The sequence below is a fragment of the Carassius auratus genome, chromosome 14 (genome assembly GCF_003368295.1).
Source record: "Carassius auratus strain Wakin chromosome 14, ASM336829v1, whole genome shotgun sequence".
Classification (NCBI taxonomy): domain Eukaryota; kingdom Metazoa; phylum Chordata; class Actinopteri; order Cypriniformes; family Cyprinidae; genus Carassius; species Carassius auratus.
The window spans coordinates 30948607-30968839 of record NC_039256.1 but is presented as its reverse complement, the minus strand read 5'-3'; the positions used below and the strand labels follow the sequence as shown (position 1 = coordinate 30968839).

The window sequence follows — 20233 nt, the reverse complement described above, 5'->3', positions numbered from 1 at the left end:
CAGTGGGATCAGATGGAGGTGTTTTCTGCTTGGCATTTGACTCTTGAGTTCAAAACAACAGTCTCTTGTTGTTAGCTGGCTTAACTTGTCTTTTCAAGGTGATCCAAAAGGCTGATTGAAATCATGATGGTTTGAAATAATGAGGTTTGCAATCATGGCGCATCCCTGAAGACTTCTTTCTAATGCTTGCCCGCCATCTCCAGCTTGAAAGATCTCCCCAGAGAGGGTTATGAAGTGAGAAATTATTCTACACGTGCCTTTTGAATGAGAAGGATGCAAAGTTGTATTTTAGAACATATTTATTTGATTGTTTTTGGTAAATGCAATGCTTGGTTGGCAGTTTGGCAAATGCTTTGTGGTAATTTTTGCAGTGTAGAATGAAGTAAAATATAATGCCAATTGTCAAAAATAGGGATGCGCCGGTTAAACGGCCATAAATCGGAACCGACCGTTTTTTGCTTAAAATACGTGATCGGCAATCGCCCGGTTTTTGGTCTTTTTTCGGCTAACTTGTAATTATTCGCTGTCATGTCATTTGTGTTGAAGTATTTCAAAATCTCTGCCTGATTATTTTTATTTTAACTTAAAATTGCATCGACTTCATTTGATTTAGAAATCACACTGAAAAAAAGTGTTTCATTCGTCAAATTAAAAATGTTTTTTTTTCATTGGCTCAAGTAAAAAAATATAGATGTGAATCATTACCCTAACATTTTTTTTATGGAGGAATGAAACACTTTGCATCTTTGTTTTATTCGCACCAACATTACTTGATTTTAACATTTTGTAATAATTTATTTATATAGTATACTTTTATTTAGTCTCACTGGTAAAGACCTTTTTTATTTAAAACCAAATTTAAAAACTAAAACAAATACTCTTATTGAAACCTCTTATTGAATGTGTGTTGATTGTGTTGTTTGATTGTAGAACTATGCAGTTATTGCCTTTAATTTCACATGGTTACAGTTAATCTTTTCATCTAAGGAAAGTTCAATGTAGTTTCAACCCAATTCAAAACAAAAGGTAAATGCTGATGTCTGTACCATATATGTTTGTATTGAATGTAGTTTACTTACTGTGCAGTTACTGACGTTAATTTCAGATGGTTACGGTTATTGTTTTCAATAGCCAAAAGCCAGTTTGGCCTATTAAATACCAAATAAACATCTTGTTTATGCATACTTTCCTCCTTTCTTGTTCGTTGCAAAAAGAAAAAAAAAAATCGGAATTGGCCAGTTTGCTTGTAAAAAATCGGTATCGGAATCGGCCATGAAAAATCACGATCGGTGCATCAAAATAAGATTTTTTTTTTTTTTTTTTTACAATGACATCTTAAAAGGGTAGTTCACATAAAAATGAACAATTCTGTCATCATTTACTTGCATCATGTCGTTTCAAAACATATTCCAAATTACTTCGTGGAACACAAAATATATTTTAAAGAATTTTGAACTGTATTTGCACATGCAATGGCTTTTTTGGATTTTTGGATTTTGGATTTTTATTTTTTTTCCAGAACCAGTTTGAGGGTGAGTAAATAATGACATTATTTTCATGTACAGGTGCACTAAGGAAACCAAAATGATCTGGGTTAGTAATAATAGATATGATTGTTTATGTATGTGTGTGTGAATCTCTCTACGACCCTCAACTTCCTGTGGAAGTTGTCCCTGTTGCTGAAGAGCAAGTAATTGTCCGTCTAGCTGTTAAGACCTTGTAGATCGTAAAATAAATGTCTCTGAGTTTTTCTTGGCCTTCTGAGGGAGATTTGGGCAGTGAGCCATGGACAGCTTTATTGAGAAAGTTTTGTGACCACCCAGTGGCAGAGGTGTGTGTGTGTGTGTGTGTGATAGGAAGGAAGCTGTAGATGAAGAAAAACAGGCCTCTGGGGGACCCTTTCCTCATCCATCCCCGGTGACTTTCAACCAGCCTTATTTTTTCTAAATGCTCTCTCTCCCTGGAGTTTTAGAAAGGTGACTTAGAGTGTCCCAAAGGACGTTTAAACCTAAAGAGATGAAACTGTCCGCTGGGAAGTCACTTCCTCCCAAAGTGGGTTTGTTAGGTCAGCACAATCTACTACAGTGAGTACTGTTTGTCCCTCAGGAAATGGACCGTAAAAAAAATAACTGTAGTACTAACATTTAAAGTCAGTATTTTCAGGAATTCAAATCTAATTCAGAATATTAACAAAAACTTAATCTTATGTGCAACATCAGTATTTTCATATCATTGCATATAATCTTTAGATTTTAAAATTAGGTTTTAATTATTGAAATTAGCTTTAGTTAAAGTTTTAGTGATTTTTGTAATATATATATATATATATATATATATATATATTAGTGCTGGGCAACGATTAAATATTTTAATCGCGATTAATCGCATGATTTTCTGCGATTAATCGCGATTAATCGCAGCATGCGCAAAATTCAGTAATGAAATCAAAAGTAGTGTTTTGTGTAATTTTATTCTTTCAAAGTTCTACTGTATGAACAAAAGTGCAATACAATTTTGTTTGTCAAAACTTTAAACAAATAAAGTGCTTTTTTACAACAGTTAAAAGTTAGTAGCAGTTAACATTTCTTGTAAATCTTAACTTAAACATTAATGTAATGAAATTAAATATAACATTAACGTATAAATAAAACATTAAAGTTTTGTTTAGATTGTAATATATATATATATTATATATATATATATATATATATATATATATATATATATATAAATTATGTCCAGAACCTCAATCATAACATTTTAACTGCCCCCTTCCGAGCAACAACATCAATCTCCTTTAAGAGACTGAGAATGTCAGTCCAAAAAAAAAAAAAAAAATTATCTTTCAGTGATGCAGATTGACTGGACAAAATTAACTTCATTTAGCCTATCCATTCTTCCAACTTTACATTTACTTACTCATCTGCACCTAGCCAGTTGCTTAGACACACAAGGTCATTCACATTTTCAGATCAGAATCAGAATCAGAATGAGCTTTATTGCCAGGTATGTTTACACATATGAGGATGAATTTGTTTTCGTGACAGAAGCTCCGCAGTACAACAGAATGACAGCGAAAGAAAACACAAAACACATAATAAAAGAATAAAAAATAACGCGGTTTCTTGGAATGGTAGGGTTTTTTGTAAATTTGTATTGAGATGATAAAGAGAGACATTTTGCTGAAACTTGCGCTAAACATTTTATTCCTGTTGCACATCAGTGGGACATTTCAAATAAAGTCAGCACACTTAGCACAGATAGCGCAAGAAATATGATAGCTGCTGCGAGACATCTGCTTTTTGAACACGCCCTCTGCAACGCGCACAGTCTCCAGTGTTCTGTCATAGTATCTCTGCACAACAGCGCGTTTGACAACGTCCTGGCCAAATGCAGCGAGTGCTGCAGAATAAGAACAAAACAAATTGAACTTAGACAAAAGAAGGAGTAGCTTATACAAGTCATTCCTACCAGACGGAATTCGGCTCTGGACATGATTTTCTGTTTTGCGCTGTAGCTCATCCCAAGCAGCAAGTAGCCTACTGATAAACATCCCACCCCTCCTGTGACCCATGGTTTGTGTTGTATTCCCTTGTTTTATTACAGTCTATCTATGTGTATTGAAACGCAGTGAGCAACGGACTTTCAAAATAAAAAGTACGTTAACGCGCGATAAACTAATTGTCGGCGTTAATTAATTAATGCGTTAACGCGATAAAAACGCGTTAACTTGCCCAGCCCTAATATATATATATATATATATATATATATATAATTGTTATTATTATTATAGTATTAGTCTTGGATATTTTAGTACATGAAGTTAAAATAAATGAAAATGTGAAATGTTTCCTTGGCTGAAATGAGTTTTGGTGTTTTTAAAATATTTAATTCTATTCATTTAAAGTAACAAAATTTTTAATGGATCTGGTTTTATTTACCTTTAACAACGCTGTTTGCATTTATGCTTAGAATTTTGACATGTTCATAACTGTATTTTCTAGTTTGTTGTCTAAACAACTAGCACATTTCAAAAAACCTTTATGGCCTAGTCAGTATCAAGAATTGTCGTCAACCAGTCCTCAACCATTCCTATTAAATACGGTTAAATAAAAGATTCCTTGGTTGCATGCTATTTCGTATATGTATATGCATATATAAACTTTGTATGAAGTCATGAGTTTGTTGTGGGGGTTTTACTCTTGGAGTCATCAGTTTTGTTTGCCTCTCCGTCCTGGCAAGACAAGTGGCCTCTTCAGGCTTGGCTTCAAACATCCTGTGCTGTTATTGAATAATCTTTGAAGCAATCTTAAAAATGCAGTTTTTGCTTGCCAATGAAACAGCTTTTTAATGAGTTCCAGCTCCTGACCAAACACATTTCATATCCTCCGCTTATATACAAGATTTACGTCTTTTCATCAGAAAGTGAAGTATGGGCTTCAGTTTCACTCTTCTGCAGTGCTGCATTATCCTCAGTAATCTTAAACACTTTGACTGTGTGATGCCTTGATGGCAGTGTGTTTATTCTGGATAAGGCTTTTGTAATGTTCCTCTAGTCTGCTGATCAGACTGTGCAAAGGACTGGAAATGGAGCGGAGCGAACCTTGTTTTTCTGAAAGCCTCACAGTGTTCTCTCACTCCGTCATGAAACAACACATGCATGTTAACAGGCCAGAATACAATTCCACGTCAGCATTATTTCACCATGTATTAAAACGCTTTGAAGGACTGTTAGCCATCAGAATGAAAGAGGGATTCAAATGTGAAAACTCAATTTTTTATTATTATTATTAATACTTATTTTGCACAGATGCAATTCAGCACAGAATTGAATTGAACTGAATAGATGGATTTTATTTGTTCCAGAAGTGACCGTAAAGACACTTACAATGTTACAAAAGATTTTTATTTGAAACAAATGCTTTTGAACTTCATTATTCATCAAAACCTCCTTCAAAAAAATGTGTCACTGTTTGCAGTAACAGCAGCACAGGTTCAGCTTAATTTAATAAGAAAATTTATGGAGTATCAACATTTTATTATACAATTTATAATAACATTTAAAATGATAACAATTATATTATTTAAAATTATTATTAAAATTGCAATAATATTTGACCATATTATTGTTTTTATTGTGTATTTATATTTTTGTTCAAATAAATGCACCCTTGGTGAACATAAAAGATTTTCGGAAACATTTTAGATTAGTAAAATCTATTCACTATACAGTAAATAAACTAGTTGTTTATAATAATGCATATTACTAGCTGTTTATAAATTTTTATAAAGCTCATGTGTTCCTGTGGCTCAGTGGTAGAGCATTGCGTTAGAAGTGTAAAAGGTTGGGGTTCAATTCCCAGGGAACACATGTTATGTTAAATATATATATATCTGTGTGTGTGTGTGTGTGTGTGGGTGTGTGTGTGTATGTGTGTGTGTGTGTGCATCCACTGTAAGTCGCTTTGGATAAAAGCATCTGCTAAATGTATAAATGTAAATGTAAAGCACACAATGCATGACCATATTCTAGAACCCTTAAATGTTTAACTACCACAACAACTACTTTACTTCCAATCAATAATCTGTAAATAAGTTTATTAAAGGGAAAACTCTTCAAAAAGTGTTAAGGACACTTCTTTCAAAAACATAAGAGAGATCCGTAACTTCTAAAAAGGTATTTTTTTTAGTTTCGGAGTAAAGTTTCTTTAATCAAAGAGTAGGAAGTGATTGAGGAGCGGAAAATGGAAAATCCGGCGAGGATTTGGAGCGGCATGATTTCGCTCCAGTCCGCTCACACCACTGCCGCTGATACAGATGATTAAACATCTGCCGTCTGTTCGGATGACTGAGAGGAAGACATCAGAGAGATGTCCTCTGAGAACCTGCAGAAGATCAACCAGACACACTTCCTTCAGCTTCATCGGTTCAATCCAGAACCAGGATGGGATTGGAGAAACCGGACTTTGAATTTACTCTTGTGTTAGAATGATTACGAGCTTCCAAATGTTAAAATAATAAAATAACATGAAGTAGTAGTTATGTACGTCGTTCTGGTTGCTCCTTCATCCTGTGTACTTCAATAACTGTCAAGAACAAGAACTGTTCGGACTGCCGAAAGGATTATTGGTGCTCCCCTACCCACCCTTCAAGAACTGCATACATCCAGAGTGAGGAAAAGGGCTCAGAAAATCACTCTGGATCCCTCACATCCAAGTTACCCCATCTTTGAACTTTTGTCATCTGTCCGGCGCTTCACAGCCCCAAACACCAGAACAGTCAGGCACAAGAACAGTTTCTTCCCCCAGGCAATCTACCTCATGAACAGTTAAATGTTCCCCACTTACGCAATAAAAATGTGCGATATCCTTATATTTATTGTGTCCCCTCCATCCTAGTGCATCCCTGCATCTTACTCAATCCTATTCCATTATCATTTCTAGCACAATTGTTTATGCACTTATTTATTTGCCTAATTATTTTGTTGTTGTTGTCGTCTCTGTGTACTTGAAGCTTATGTCACTAAAACAAATTCCTTGTATGCTCAAGCATACTTGGCAATAAAGATCATTCTGATTCTGATATTTCTGTTTGAAATGTCATTTTATTGTAGCCAGCGTTACCTGGTTCACTTTCTTTATTTGTCAGCGTTTTGCAAAGAAGTGTAGAGGTGAATAAATAGAAGTTAATTATCAACAACAAAGCCGCACATGGATCCGTGTTGGCACTATGAGTGTTGCCATAGAGATGAATCATTTCAGAGTGTGAGTACGTGTAAAGATGAGAGCAGAATCAGAGTTGTTGACGTATAATCATGCTAATTCAGACACGACGTGATGTTCTTTAAAAAGATCCCGAGGGGTGATTTATCTTTAAATAGGGAAATGATGCATGAAGCCATGTGTTGGGAAGGGCATTTTTTTAGTTTTCTGTCCTAAACAAATGTGCTTTTTTTTTTTTTTTTTTTTTTAATGGATGTTTTTGACCAAAACCACCTTTGATATCCCTCTGGAGAACCTGAAAACCAATTAGCATGCTGTTTTTCATTAACTCAGACTAAAATAATTCCCTGACCAACCACGAAACACAATGGCATTTTCTCAATAGGAATGATCTCTGTGTGACGGCCGCCCACTCCGCGCGGGAAGCATATGTTCTCACACCTCAGATATGGGAACTTTCTGAGCTCGGTCTCTCTGTTTCTAGCGTTCATTCTTTCGGTGGGCGATACTGAAGTTTATCAGAGCTCTGGCAGCAGTTAAAACGGCAGTCTGTTTTCTCTGAAGTGATGGTGTGCTAAAGCACATTAGCACCTCTGCTGTGTTAATAGTACATAAATGAGTTCTCGAAGAAGCTCCCAGTTTATCATAATAAAATGTTTTATGGGTTAAGCTGATGATGAAGACTTCACGTCTCATTCCTCTCTCAACTCAAGCACTTCATAAAGTTCCAGTCCTCCGCTCAGAGTTTTTAAAGTCCATGTATAACACGTTTAAATACAAACTACAATGTGCTTGCACAATAAACCAAACTACTTGTTCGAAACGATTCTTGTTTCATTGTTTTCAAAAGTTGGGGGTCGACAGTAAATTGATACATTTATTCAGCAAGGACACATTAATCAAAAATGACAGTTAAGATTTTAAAATTGTTACAAAAGATTTCAAATGAATGATGCTCTGTTTGAACATTCTACTCATCAAAGAATCCTGATAAAAAGTTTCCACATTATTATTCAGCAGCTCAACTGTTTTCAACACTGACCTAATAATCAGAAATGTTTCTTGAGCAGAATATTAAAATAATTTCTGAAAGATCATGTGACACTGATTGGAGTGATGATGATGAGAATTCAGCTTTGATCACAGGAATAAATTACATTTTTAGTTATTCAAATAGAGAACAGTAACTATTTCCAATTGTATTAATAGTTCAGAATACTTCTGTTTTTACTGTAATTTTTAGTAAATAAATGCAGCATTGGTAAGCATAAAAACATCAGACAATTTCACTGTTCCCAGTCTGTTGAACAGTGGTGTATATCAACAGCTCCAACTTCAAATTTTGGTCATAAATGTGAGCTAAATGGGTTTATTGAGTAACAGGTCACACAAATAGGCACAATTTCCAGACATATTCTGTCTTTTAGAAGAGCCCTTTTAGAGATAAACTTGGATGGTGTTTTTCTCTCTTTCAGAGGGGCTCAGAAATATCGGCATGGACACCAACTCTTTAGCGATGCCCATGTCGGACCCTAATGCTTGGGCGACTGCCATGAACAACCTCGGGATGGCTCCCATGAGCATGACTGGACAACCCATCATGTCAGGTAACTCACTATACTGCACAGCGGCATTTCATGCTTTTCATTCATTCATTTTTTTAATGTTTAATCACAAAATGCACTACAAAAAAAAAAAATGTAGTGATCTTCAGTGCAAATATAGCTTTTGGATATATTTCAAAGATGCATGCTTCAAAGCCAGTTCTTTCTCTGAAGTGTAGCCTGGTGCTTCTGTCTACTGGAATGTTGGAGATCGTGAAAACACTTGCTAGTAACATTGTTTTTTCCTGGCAGACTTCCACTCTTTTGCTGAGATGTATCTGTGGGAAAGTCTGTTTTTATAAGTTTTAGATGCAAGGAAATTTGACACATTTTCAGTCATTTTCTGATTGTCTATCATCATTTAAAAATAGAATGATGGACTGGTTGTATTCTGTTCCGGTTCTGTCTAAATGACCTGTTCTGGGATCCAGTAAGCTGCAGTATGGACCACACTGCAAAAGATCTCTGTATGTTTGCTGGTCTGAGGCTGATGCATCCTGTGGGCCAGAAGCAGAGCGCTCGACTGACTCAGCAAGAGTGTGAAAGTACCAGTGTGAAAACTTCAAACACATTCCCACAGTGCCGTCAGAGTGGCCAATTAGTCCCAGGGCTTTTTCATCTCATTGGTTGGAGCGGCTGTGTGACGCTGGGAGCCGAGGCTGTGTAATGCCAGCTGGATGGAGCTGCAGAACATCTCTGCTGGTGCGCATGAGTCACTTAAACCTACACATCCACAGCGCACATTTCAGAGCTCGTTTCTCTTTCGCACCGCATCGTTTATTAGCACACACCAGAGGTGAGCGATCCAAAAATGCCATTGAACCGTTGATTTAATTCCAGGGAGATTAGAATGAAATGCATCTGCAAGACGGATGGATTTTCATCACGCTGAAAAGAAAACACTGGAGGGTCATCCGACAGGCAGCAAACATCTCATTTTTGTCCTTTCTTCGGTTTCATTCAAAATGATGGGCTGCATTCATCAGTATAAATGTCTTTTAGAATCATTTCTCTTTGGAGTTTCACAAATCACCTCCTTCGTCTTATTTAAAGTCCCAGTCGTAGATGTATGTGTGCGCGGGTGTAGCCCGCTATAGGTCCATGTTTCAAATGAAGTGGGCCGTGGGGATGCTCTAGCCACCTACGCTACTTTTCTATCAAATTTAATTTGCGCTGTTTATGCGGCCGCCACGCAAACGTCTCAAGCTCCTATTTTGCGAGTTCACCGCCCAAGAGCAAATTCTGGAGTCTGTCTAGTGGTTTCTAGACTGGCATTGGGAGGAGAGAAATGCTGATGGCAGTTTTATGAGAGAAAGACTATGCAGCTTTAATCTGCGAGCCATGCAATGAGCTGGAATGAAACGGCTCTTAGTGCTGTTAATGTGTCCTGGCTCCCGGGAGCTCGCTCCCCCAGTACTGTGGCTCTTTTATTCTAATCAGTCCCGCCGCAGGGAATTCTGGGAGCCTTTTTGCCTCCTCTTGCTTCCTGTCTGGCAGAGACCGGACGAATACAGATGAAGGCCTTGAATCAGGGCATCACAGCGGGTCACTCCTGCGTAAAGATATTTCTCCACTTTCCTCGTCCCTTTTTCTTTCCTTGATTGTCAGTGATTCCTTAGGCTCCTTAGTGGGAAGTAATTTTGGTCTGAGCTTTCTGCCGACCCGTCCTTTCCACCGTGCTGTGGGGAGAACTGGGTGTGCTTCATGTTGTTATGACCCTGTCTGTTCAGTCGGCATTGGCTCAGGCTGTATTTTGATTGGAGGTGGAGGGAAGAGCAGTACTGTCTGCCTCAAGTCGGACATCATTAATCACACAGAGGGAGCAGCTGCTTCCTCCAACATCCTAACAGTCTCCCAAACTAAACTCACCACAAACTCCATTCCGTTCCTGTACTCTGCCGCCTCAGCAAGTTGTGTGGAGTCATACGGTAATGAATATGACACTGAGTAGTCCATTCAGCCAACCAGCTAATCAGTCCTGCCTCCATTACACACAGATGATGCTATAATCAACAGAGATGAAGTGTGTCTCTTTAAAATTCAGTGCATTTGCAAGGATTGCTTAATTATAGCTAAATACATTTACCTTCAGTATTTATCTTTCTAATATTTAAATGTTTTATTTTAGTAAAAATATATTATATTGTATTATAGTGTTCCTGTAGCTCAATTGTTAGAGTATTACGATATCAAGCGCAAGGTTGGGGGTTAACCTTTTTTTATGATTTCAATCTTATTTAATAGCAAACATAATGATACAAGTCGGGAATATTTACCTATATATAAATTCTTCTTTTTTTATTTATTTTCATAAAATAATTTATTAGAAGACAAATGCCGCAGACATATTTCTGTGAACTGAAATTTTGTAACAATGATTGTTCAGTCATGGTCTCCAAAATGTATCTCAAAGGTATTGTGAATATTAGGGGCGTGCATTATGTATTTTCTACAAAATCGTAGCTGTGTGAGTTACTATTATCTAGTATGTTAATAATTCAAATCAAAAATAAGAAAACCATTCCAAACAAGGTGTGTCTTTCAGGAAACCTATTATAAAGATAAGTCACTTGCTATGAACCAAATGTTTTTAACAAAAATGAAAAAAATTGAGTGAATGATTCAATGACTCACTCAATAAGACTTATAATTTCCTATTTCATTATTCAAAATTCTATTTCCAAATAAAATGCATTTATACCTACTCTAATTTGCATAATAGATTTTATAAATCTAAAGGTCACTTCCGATGCCACTTTTGTCTAAAATGTCCTATAATGTGTGAACTAACCAACCTCAGAGAGTAAAGAAGCGTTGTGAAGTCAAGGCCTAAACTAGCCGAGGTACCAGCACTCAGCAAAATCTACAAATTCCCCTAAAAACATTCAGATATGATTTTGTCAGTATCACACACCCCTAGTGAATATTCAGTGTATCACTCAGCCCTTGTAGCTACAGTGTATTCCAGACGAGCACACAGTACTGTGTGTTTTTACTTGGCTTCGCTCTGGCTTGCACTTCACTGTGATTAATTATTCACAATCTCTGACCTGCTGTTCTTCAGCGGAGGAATCTTAGCCCCAGTCCTCTCGGTGTTGCTGTCTACTTTGAGCTACACCGTTTTGGATTGCGGCTTTGGAGATGATGGTATTCCAAGATGGTTGGGCTCTTGTAAGTCGTAAGAAGGTGTTATGCCAATCCTGGCAATGTGTAACAGTATTCATTCACAGGAATGCAGTATGCACACTCTCACTTCTCAACTTCGCTCATTTCCCTAGTATAAGAGAGACTCCTGTGTCTTTGCAAACATCTTCCTCCAAGTCCACTGTTATTCTAAAGTCTATTATTTAGCATGTTTTTCTCTTTCTGCCCTCCAGAGCATGTTTCTCAGCTTCTGGGGACCTGTGGGTTGAGTAAAGTGTAGCAGCTCTTGTCTCTTCATTCATCTGAATAAATAAGACTTCTGCTATGAATGCATCAAAGAGATATGTGTTATTGCTCTTCGGGGTGGTCCACAGGCCTTAACCGCAGCATATTTTTATGCCGCTCTATATTTCCAGTCTCTTTAGGCAGGGATTGTGGGTCTGCTGTGTGATAGATTATACTCGCACAGCTCCGCAGGATTCATGGGGAGCTCATATTATGATCAATATCATCAGGAAAGACAGCTAATTGGAACAGACTCCAGCTGAGGTCTGACTCTTTTATGGCCTTGATTTAAAGCCACATTTACATTTTTCCCTCCACGTTGAAGTCAAATCTATTTACATAAACACTGTCTGAGCAAATGAGCATCTGTCTGTCCATCCATCTTTCTCTTCAATCTCTCTGTCTATCTGAACAAATGTGTCCGTCTGTCTTTCACTGGACATTTAAGGATCTGTTCTATGTTCTTCAACCATTTGGTCGTTTGGGAAATCCGTTAATCTTTCGCTAATATAAAAGAGCCAAGACTGTGTTCATTCCCATTTCTTCAGATCTTCAAAATGTGAATTCCTCCATAACTTTGTAGATCTTAATAAGACTGTAATAGTTTTTCCAGCTTTATGTTGTGTTGCAGAGCCCATATTGAGAATCGACTGCTTGCTTCTTGCTAAGTGAATATGTTATTTGCAACATGCTTGAGCTGTGTGAGTTTTAAGCGCAGGAAACCATGCTTTAGACATTGCTCACTGATCTTGACGGGTCAATTTATGAGCTGTTTGATATTCCTCCTCCAGCTCCTGTTTCAGGTTTGTCAGTCAATAAGCAGCAGCCTGCAGCAGTCATGAGGGAATCAGTGTCCTTTGCTGCTGATATAAGAGGACTGTCTGAACAGGAGGCATCTGAAATGATTTACCGTCAGAGTATTTAGATTTAGCAGATAGCTCTATGTAATGCAGTGATAACCAAGAGTACTTGATATAGCAGAACATTTAGTCCTGCTGTGCTTTATCCAGATTTAGCTTTTCTCTTGAAGCTGATTCTCACTCCTCTACTCTTAAAAATAAAGGTGCTTCCATCATGCTTGTAAAAAAACTCGAAATCTTCTGTAGGCCTCCAATTTTTTAAGCAGCTTTCAGATTTAGGATGAGTGGCAGCCCTTTAAAAACTCTCCTATAGTTTGCCTGGGAGAATTGATATTAATTTAGAGAAATTGGGTTGAATTTCTGTAATGCACAGCAGTAGAAGCGTGTGACGAACCATGGTCATGGTGAATATTATTTAGCTCAGTGGAAACATCTGGGGGTGGTGTATTTACTTTTTATGTTACCATTTATTGACTAAATGTGTTGTTCTCTGTATGTTTTTGTGGGTTATTTATATGTCAAGTACAATTGTTTATACAATTTTGTCTGCGAATAAGAAAAAGTAAAAAAAATGAATAAAGGTGCTTAACGATGCCATAGAAGAACCTCAATGTCTAAATGGTTCCATATAAGGCTGGGCGATATATATATATATAAAAGATATCTTGATATTGTCAAAATTTTTACGATATTTGATATATATCTCGATATGTTTGCATTTGCATTTAAATAATAAAAAAACATGATTTTCTTTTGCCCATTAAAAAACAAAAACAAAAAAAAACAATTTAGATTAAACAGCTAATTTAAGCAGTTAAAAAAAATCTAGACCAAGAGATCACTTACTGCTTTTTATTAAATGAATACATGTAGGCCTATATGTAACTGAAGCAGTGCAAATTAAGTACAGAAAGTGCATTGTGTCAACTTTTTAGTGCATGCAATTCACAATTTAAACTATGCAACTGGGATAAGTATTTTATTTAAATTTTGTTAACAAGTTTTAAAACAAGTCTGTCAACTGTCTGCGGTTTTAAGAGAAGCTCTGTGGCATGAAACTATGTTCCTACTGACACTAAAAAGCCACTTAGAAGTGGAGCTATACATAAACATATCAGTGAAATTCCCAAGTAGTAATTCCAATTGGCCATAGCCTATGTTTCTCTATTCAAACATCAGCAGTCGAGTAATTGCATTTATTTTGCGATCACAAATGCAAACAATACAGTTGCGATCTCACGACAGAACACACACCGGCTGATCGCTCAATTCCAGCTCTTCCGCAATGAGGAGTGAGCACGTGCGCATGGTTGCCAGATTGCTTAAAATAAGCAAACACCGGGCAGGAAATGTATCCTTGTAACAGTGGAGCTCTGATTCGGAGATTTAAACTCTTGTTATCTGGCAACCGCTATCATTAAAGCTCTTGTAGTAGAGGGGCGTAGAGCAGTCAGCAGTTACAGGTTCCTTTTTTGGACATTCGGCGCGTTCTTTTGGGATATTCTCGATGTATTCTAGAGCCCGACCGATATGGATTTTTGGGGGCCGATGCCGATGCCGATATTAACTTGAAAAGAGCCGATTTATAAGCCGATATTTTGATTTTGAAAATAAACTGGATATTAGACCCATTTCCTATAAGCTGCACTTACATAACATTCAATGGCAAAATATCTGCCTGTTCTATGTATGTGGACTGTATAAACCATTTTCCAGAAGGGATTTATGTAAAAAAAAGCCTTAGATTACGGTCTCAATCACTAAACAATTGCACATCAAAAGTATTTATTTTTTAACGATCAAAAAACAGTCTGATTTTAAACATTTAACACTTTTACTTTCTTCCAGTTGAAGCTGATTTTAACAGTCTGTGTGTGTACTGTAAATAAATTATAATACTAAAGTTAAAGTATTTGCAGAAGTAGTCCCACACTTTTGCTGCTACATCATTCACCTTTTTCAGCCATCTGTAGGGCAGAAAGAGAGACATAGAAAGAATAAGCATGTGTATTAATAATATCACCATGTATCATTACTCATGTCATCATTAGAATTATAATAATAATAAACAGGGATCTCCTACATAGGCAAAAATGAGAAATATATATTTTTTTTTATTTGTCAAGCAATAGGTATTAACCTCCTTATATTTAACAATATTATTTCAACATTTTCCTGTTATGTCTGTAAAGCTGCTTTGAAACAATATGTAAGAAAAAAAAAGAAAAGAAAAAAGCGCTTGTTCAGCTCACATTTATTTACATGTCCCCTCTGATTTAATCATTTCTGACGCACCTACTGTAGTTACTGTAACTACACTATATTTGCTCTCACAGACACATTCACAACGGACCCGTATATCTTCTCCTCTTCTCTTTGTGCAGTCTGAATCAAAATGGTTAACGTTAGTGCCATGAACACACCGCTGTCAATTTTGAGAAGAACCACCTTCAAACAAGTTAATAGCAAGCATTTAAGGGGCCTGCTAAAAAGGAAGCTATATTAGCGTTAGAGTAACGTAACCAGCCTGAATTCACCAAATTGTTCCCTGGGCCTGAGGGTAGCCTCTTCTTCCTTGCTTCTCTCTTAATTCTCATCAGCAGGACTAGCGCTATCGCTCGCTTCTTACAACGGGACAGATACATGTTTGCTGCTGACCGAAAAGAGGAACAACAGACTATGAAAGAGCTCCCGCTAAAAGTTTTTAAAACTCCGCCTACGCCATAGCGCAGAGCAGGGCAAATCGCGTTGTATCTGAAGGGCAACGCTAAACCCAGCGGCCAAGCGCTGTGCATACCGCGTCCTGTGTGAAAGGCCCATTAAGCGGTCATTATGTGGGAAACACACCGCAATAGAATAAGCACTAAACGCTAACTTTATAGTTCGACCTCTTATTAACGTTCGCGCTCTTCCACTGATAAACATGGTATTAGCTTTGTGGCTAATCTAATATAGCAATGCATTAGCGTCTGTAAGTGATGTTACAGAATATTTAGAAGTGATAATGATAGGACCGTTAACTAGAACTACCACACCGTTTTTATATACAGTGTATGAACTAAATCTACAATCATTTCACATGACGAAGGACAGACTCACCTGGGTGGCTTGGCTGATCGCTTTCTTCTTTGTGGATTTCTGGCGCTGTTGCAACTCTGGAGCTGCAGACCGCCCTCTGGTGGGCAAACTATGCAACACTCATAACATGAGTGAAGAATATGAGACTGTTTCTCATGTTTCATCGGCCGTTATAAACGCCGATGCCGATTTAAATGCAATTAGCTCATATCGGCCGATAATATCGGCCGGCCGATATATCGGTCGGGCTCTAATGTATTCAAATTTTACATCGTCGTCAAAATTATTCCGATATTATCGCTAATATTCGATATATCGCCCTGCCCTAGTTCCATAAAGAACCTTTAACATCTGAAGAACCTTTCTGTTTCACAAGGTTCTTTGTGGTGAAAGAAGGTTCTTCAGATTCTAAAAAGGTAAGAAAGTGACGGTTCTTTAAAGAACCTTTAACTGAATGGTTTTTTGTGGAACCAAAAATGTTTTTTCTATTGCATCACTTCGAATAACCTTCTTAAGGACCTTTATTTTTAAGAGTGTTCTGATACCAATACTTTTCACACCTCTTTCCAGAGTTTTAATGTAACATCTGTTGTAACTTTTATTAGGCATTCAGTTTAACATGGTTCTTGACACTTGGCTTCGGGCACTGTATTTATCAAATCTCACAGTTATACTAGTGAACTTTTGGTACAAATATTGTGTTAAATGTGTGGAGCTGCTATATTCACATCTGGCATTGTTTGGAAACAGCTGTGTATCTGTCCCAATCTCAGTGAAATGAGGAAAATTATGGTTATACAGGCCAAAATCTCATCTGTCAGTGCAGGCTTAGTGGGGTAAAGTGATTTCTGGGCCCCAGAATTCCTATGCGTGTAAAACTGCAGGTCTTTGGTTGCAGATTTCCCACAAAGACACGACGACTTATTCCACTGGGAGATGGTTTGCATGCCTCATTTGAGAATAGCCAACCTGCCTCCCGGGGTCTAACTGTGTCATTCTTCAGCGGTGCTTCTGAGGGGGGCGTTTGCGGAGGAAGGCGGAGAGCGTGGCAGCAGTCGCCAGCAGCTCTCTGCTGTTAAATGCCAGGCTGATTTTTCTGACTCTCTTGCTCTTTTGATTGATGGCTGCCTTTTAATGCAGCTGCCCAAAGCGAATCAAGGTTTTAGAAGTATTGCATATTATAAATGGAAGATCCAACACGGATTCCAGTACAGCATCAATATTTAAAGTGTTCAAAGTTATCCCACAATAAATAATTGAAAAGCTGTTCTTGCGGTTCGCCATAAATTTTGTTGGTTGTTATTTTTACGGTTTCTTTTGCATAATTTGAGATATTTAGCAGAATTTCACAACACTAAACACAACTACACAAGTTGTTCCAAGACTTCCTTCTGTGTCAGACAAAAGAATATATATTGAAAAACTTTGAATCTTCTGAAATGTGACCGTATTCTATTATATATATCTATTAAAAAGTTTGGTTATTGTGTGGTCACTTCATAATGATGTGAATAATAAGTACATTATAATCTGAACTGTTTACATTTTTAGAATACATAATAGCTTTTTTCCCCACAAAGTGGAAAAAAATGTATAACATGGCACTGTGTAATGGGCTGAAAAAGCAAATTGACAGTAATTACCAGTAGGTGGTGCTTATAGAAAGCAAAAATAGCCCAATTTCCCCTGTTTCTGACTCCTGCTTGTTGTGGAGAAGAAGGAAATCAAACAGCACGGTTTCAGATAGCCATTCAGACTTTTTGTATTTACTATTTTATCAAAGAACACCAAATAATTAAATAATGACTATTATATTTAGTCGTTTTATACATTTGTACATTTTAATCTGAAAATGGCACTGAAGTTTGCTTATTTTTTCCACTTTTTTTGTAATGTAATCATATAGAATTGCTTCTTGTTAGTCTTGTTAGCCCTTGTCCTTGTGTTTTTAAACTCTAGTATTTCTTGTGGTCATTGTTGGTTGTAGCGTGCAGATGTTTTCCATTTTGTTCTGTTTCATATTGCTTTGTTTGCATCCCTAGTGTTGATTATATGTACTGCATTGAACTACTTTCTTCCAGCTTTCTTGAAACATCTTTCTTTCTTTGTATAAGCAGAGAAAGGTAGTCATATGTTTTTGGTTGTGATGTCAGTAGTGCAACGATTTCTGAATGAAACATTTTTGCCGCCTGGTTTTAATAAACAACATGGGTGGACAGAAGAGTAAGCTAGTGTTGTGAATGAGGACTCAATATGTTGACACAGAACACCAAACTCTTTTATTTCCCATGATTGGTCCCCCTGTAGTCGAGCTTATCTATTTAAAGACTTTTATTTATCTTCACGTTTAAGAGACTACTCCATCCCAGAGTCTCTAACGTTGTTAGTTTTCTTCTGGAGTAGATGTTAACAGAGCTGAAACAAGAAAACATGGGTGTACTTTCAATGTCTATTATTCCTCAGGCTTGAGAAAATCCTTCCTGGGCTTTGCTCTGAGAACAAATGTAAATAATCTCTGTTAAACTTTACTGCCCGAGGATATTCCCCCGTCTTTCCTTAATCTACACCATCCTGAGGATCCAGCGCTGGGAAATGATGTGGATTTGATCAATCTACTTTTGATTAAACTAGGGCAGGTTCTAAACAAACGTATCGTTTTATTTATCTGGAGAGACCATTTGTTTTTTTGTGGATCATCGGTCTTATGGGTGCCATGAATAAATATCATTTCAAGCTCTAATTTTTTAACCGGCTGCTTCTCCAGGAGAGCCAGGCCTGTAATTTCTCAGCCTGCTTAATGTGCTGCGTGCCAGCCGAGAGCAGGATCCATAATTCATCAGTCCAGCGCCTATTACCTCAGTGCCAGAGCACAAGCAGACCTGCACCTGCTGCCGTGAGGCACATTAAAGACCTCAACCGAGGGCTACGTCCATCCCGCCCAACACAGAACCATCACACATTACTCTTAAACTGCTAGGAGAGATCGGCCACGTTTCCCACACTCCAGACCTAAAGGTGAAGATTTTACATGACATTTTCTTAACCCAGTTTATTGTTCATTGACTACTATAAGTAGACTGTATCTCCTAAAGTGTAAAGATTGAGCCTCTCAGACACCATTAGAACATTAATGTGGTCAACTTATGGCCTACATTAGCCTTACATGGGTAAATAACTTCAGAATCAGTTACAGAAGCGCAGGCCTACATTTGAAGACTTGGTGAATAGGTGAATATTGGTGGTGCTTTTACCAGATGGAGGAATTTGATGAAATGTTTGAGTTTCAGTCGAGACGTTGAAGATGATGTTGCCACACGTGTTGGCTCTGTACTGTCATATCCCTGATAAAACAGTAAGATACTGTGAGGATAAAGATAACTGTAGGTGTGTGGTGAGTGTGATTTCACCAAATACAGCATCTTCCTGGATCAACATTCCAATCGACCAATCAGAGTAGAGAAATAAAATCTAAAGAAATATGTGTTTTTGGCTTAATATCAGGGTTAGAAGTTTCTACTTTCTTGTTAAACAGTTTTCATTTACCACTGATTTTAAGAATAAATTATTGGTAGGTTAAGGGGTAGGTTAAGGCCTTGCTTAGTTTCAGAAATCAAACCCTGAGCTCTGTAGCTTCCTCCAGCTCTCCTCAGAGATACTTTCTCCATTGCATGTGGCATCTGGCAGTGCGTCCAAGCAGCTTTATTTTTGTCTCTTCCAACAGTCCGGATGTCCACCTTGACATGATCTTCTGCTGCACTCATGGATTTGTACTCTTTTTCGAGAGCAAGGGCTTCTTCCATCCTGACTCTTCATGTAGGGCAGAGTCTCTTTTGGATGTGCAGCTTCTGTACTTTTGACACTGGCCAAGACAAGTCTTGCAAGACTTTTGAGAAGACGTCCTGTCCTAGACAGATTGCCAGGGATTGGAAATGTTCTGTATTTGTAGATGGTATTTCAGACTGTGGAGTGATTGACTACAAAAGCCTTTGAAATTGCTGGACTAGTGAGCTTTTTTGCTCAAGTTTCTCTCTAATAGTGCTTTAATCTGGTTTGGCGCACCTGATTCTAATTTTGGATATTGCAGAGATAAAATTAGTGGTGTAGATTTTCCACACGTTGACGTTATATTTGTTTCAGATGAGAGAAATGTGTTTTTTCAGTGCACTTTTTTCTTTATTTGTTAATATGATGATCCAGTCTCCTTTTGTCTAACCCTTTTACAGAGTATGAATGCTATTTCTGATTACTTCTTCTAACATCCTTCTCTTTTTTCCATATTCTATTTTTGGTTAGCATGGTCCATTAACACATTATTATAGATGTCATTAAACTTCTTTTTTCTAAATATTTTACAATTTATAAATGTGTGCGTCTACACACACACACACACACATAAATTATCCACAAGAGCAGTTCCAGATTTACTATGATGCCAGACTCTGGGGAAAGTCCCACCCATTTGTGATGCTCTCTGCCCTATTAGCATATACACAGCTCTGAGTGAAGAGCAGCAGTCCAGCATTACTGTTCTCTTGCTGTA

The 20233-nt window shown here is 37.4% G+C and overlaps 1 protein-coding gene across 5 annotated transcripts in view; it reads left to right on the top strand.

The window, feature by feature from the left end:
• Positions 1-20233, top strand: part of enox2 (ecto-NOX disulfide-thiol exchanger 2) — a 194091-nt gene that overhangs the window by 118958 nt on the left and 54900 nt on the right. For all 5 annotated transcript variants that reach the window (XM_026281218.1, XM_026281217.1, XM_026281214.1 and 2 more), the window contains one exon: positions 8198-8329. In XM_026281218.1, coding sequence (XP_026137003.1) covers positions 8218-8329 — 112 coding nt within the window. In that variant the 5' untranslated portion in view covers positions 8198-8217. The remainder of the gene's footprint in view (positions 1-8197; positions 8330-20233) is intronic.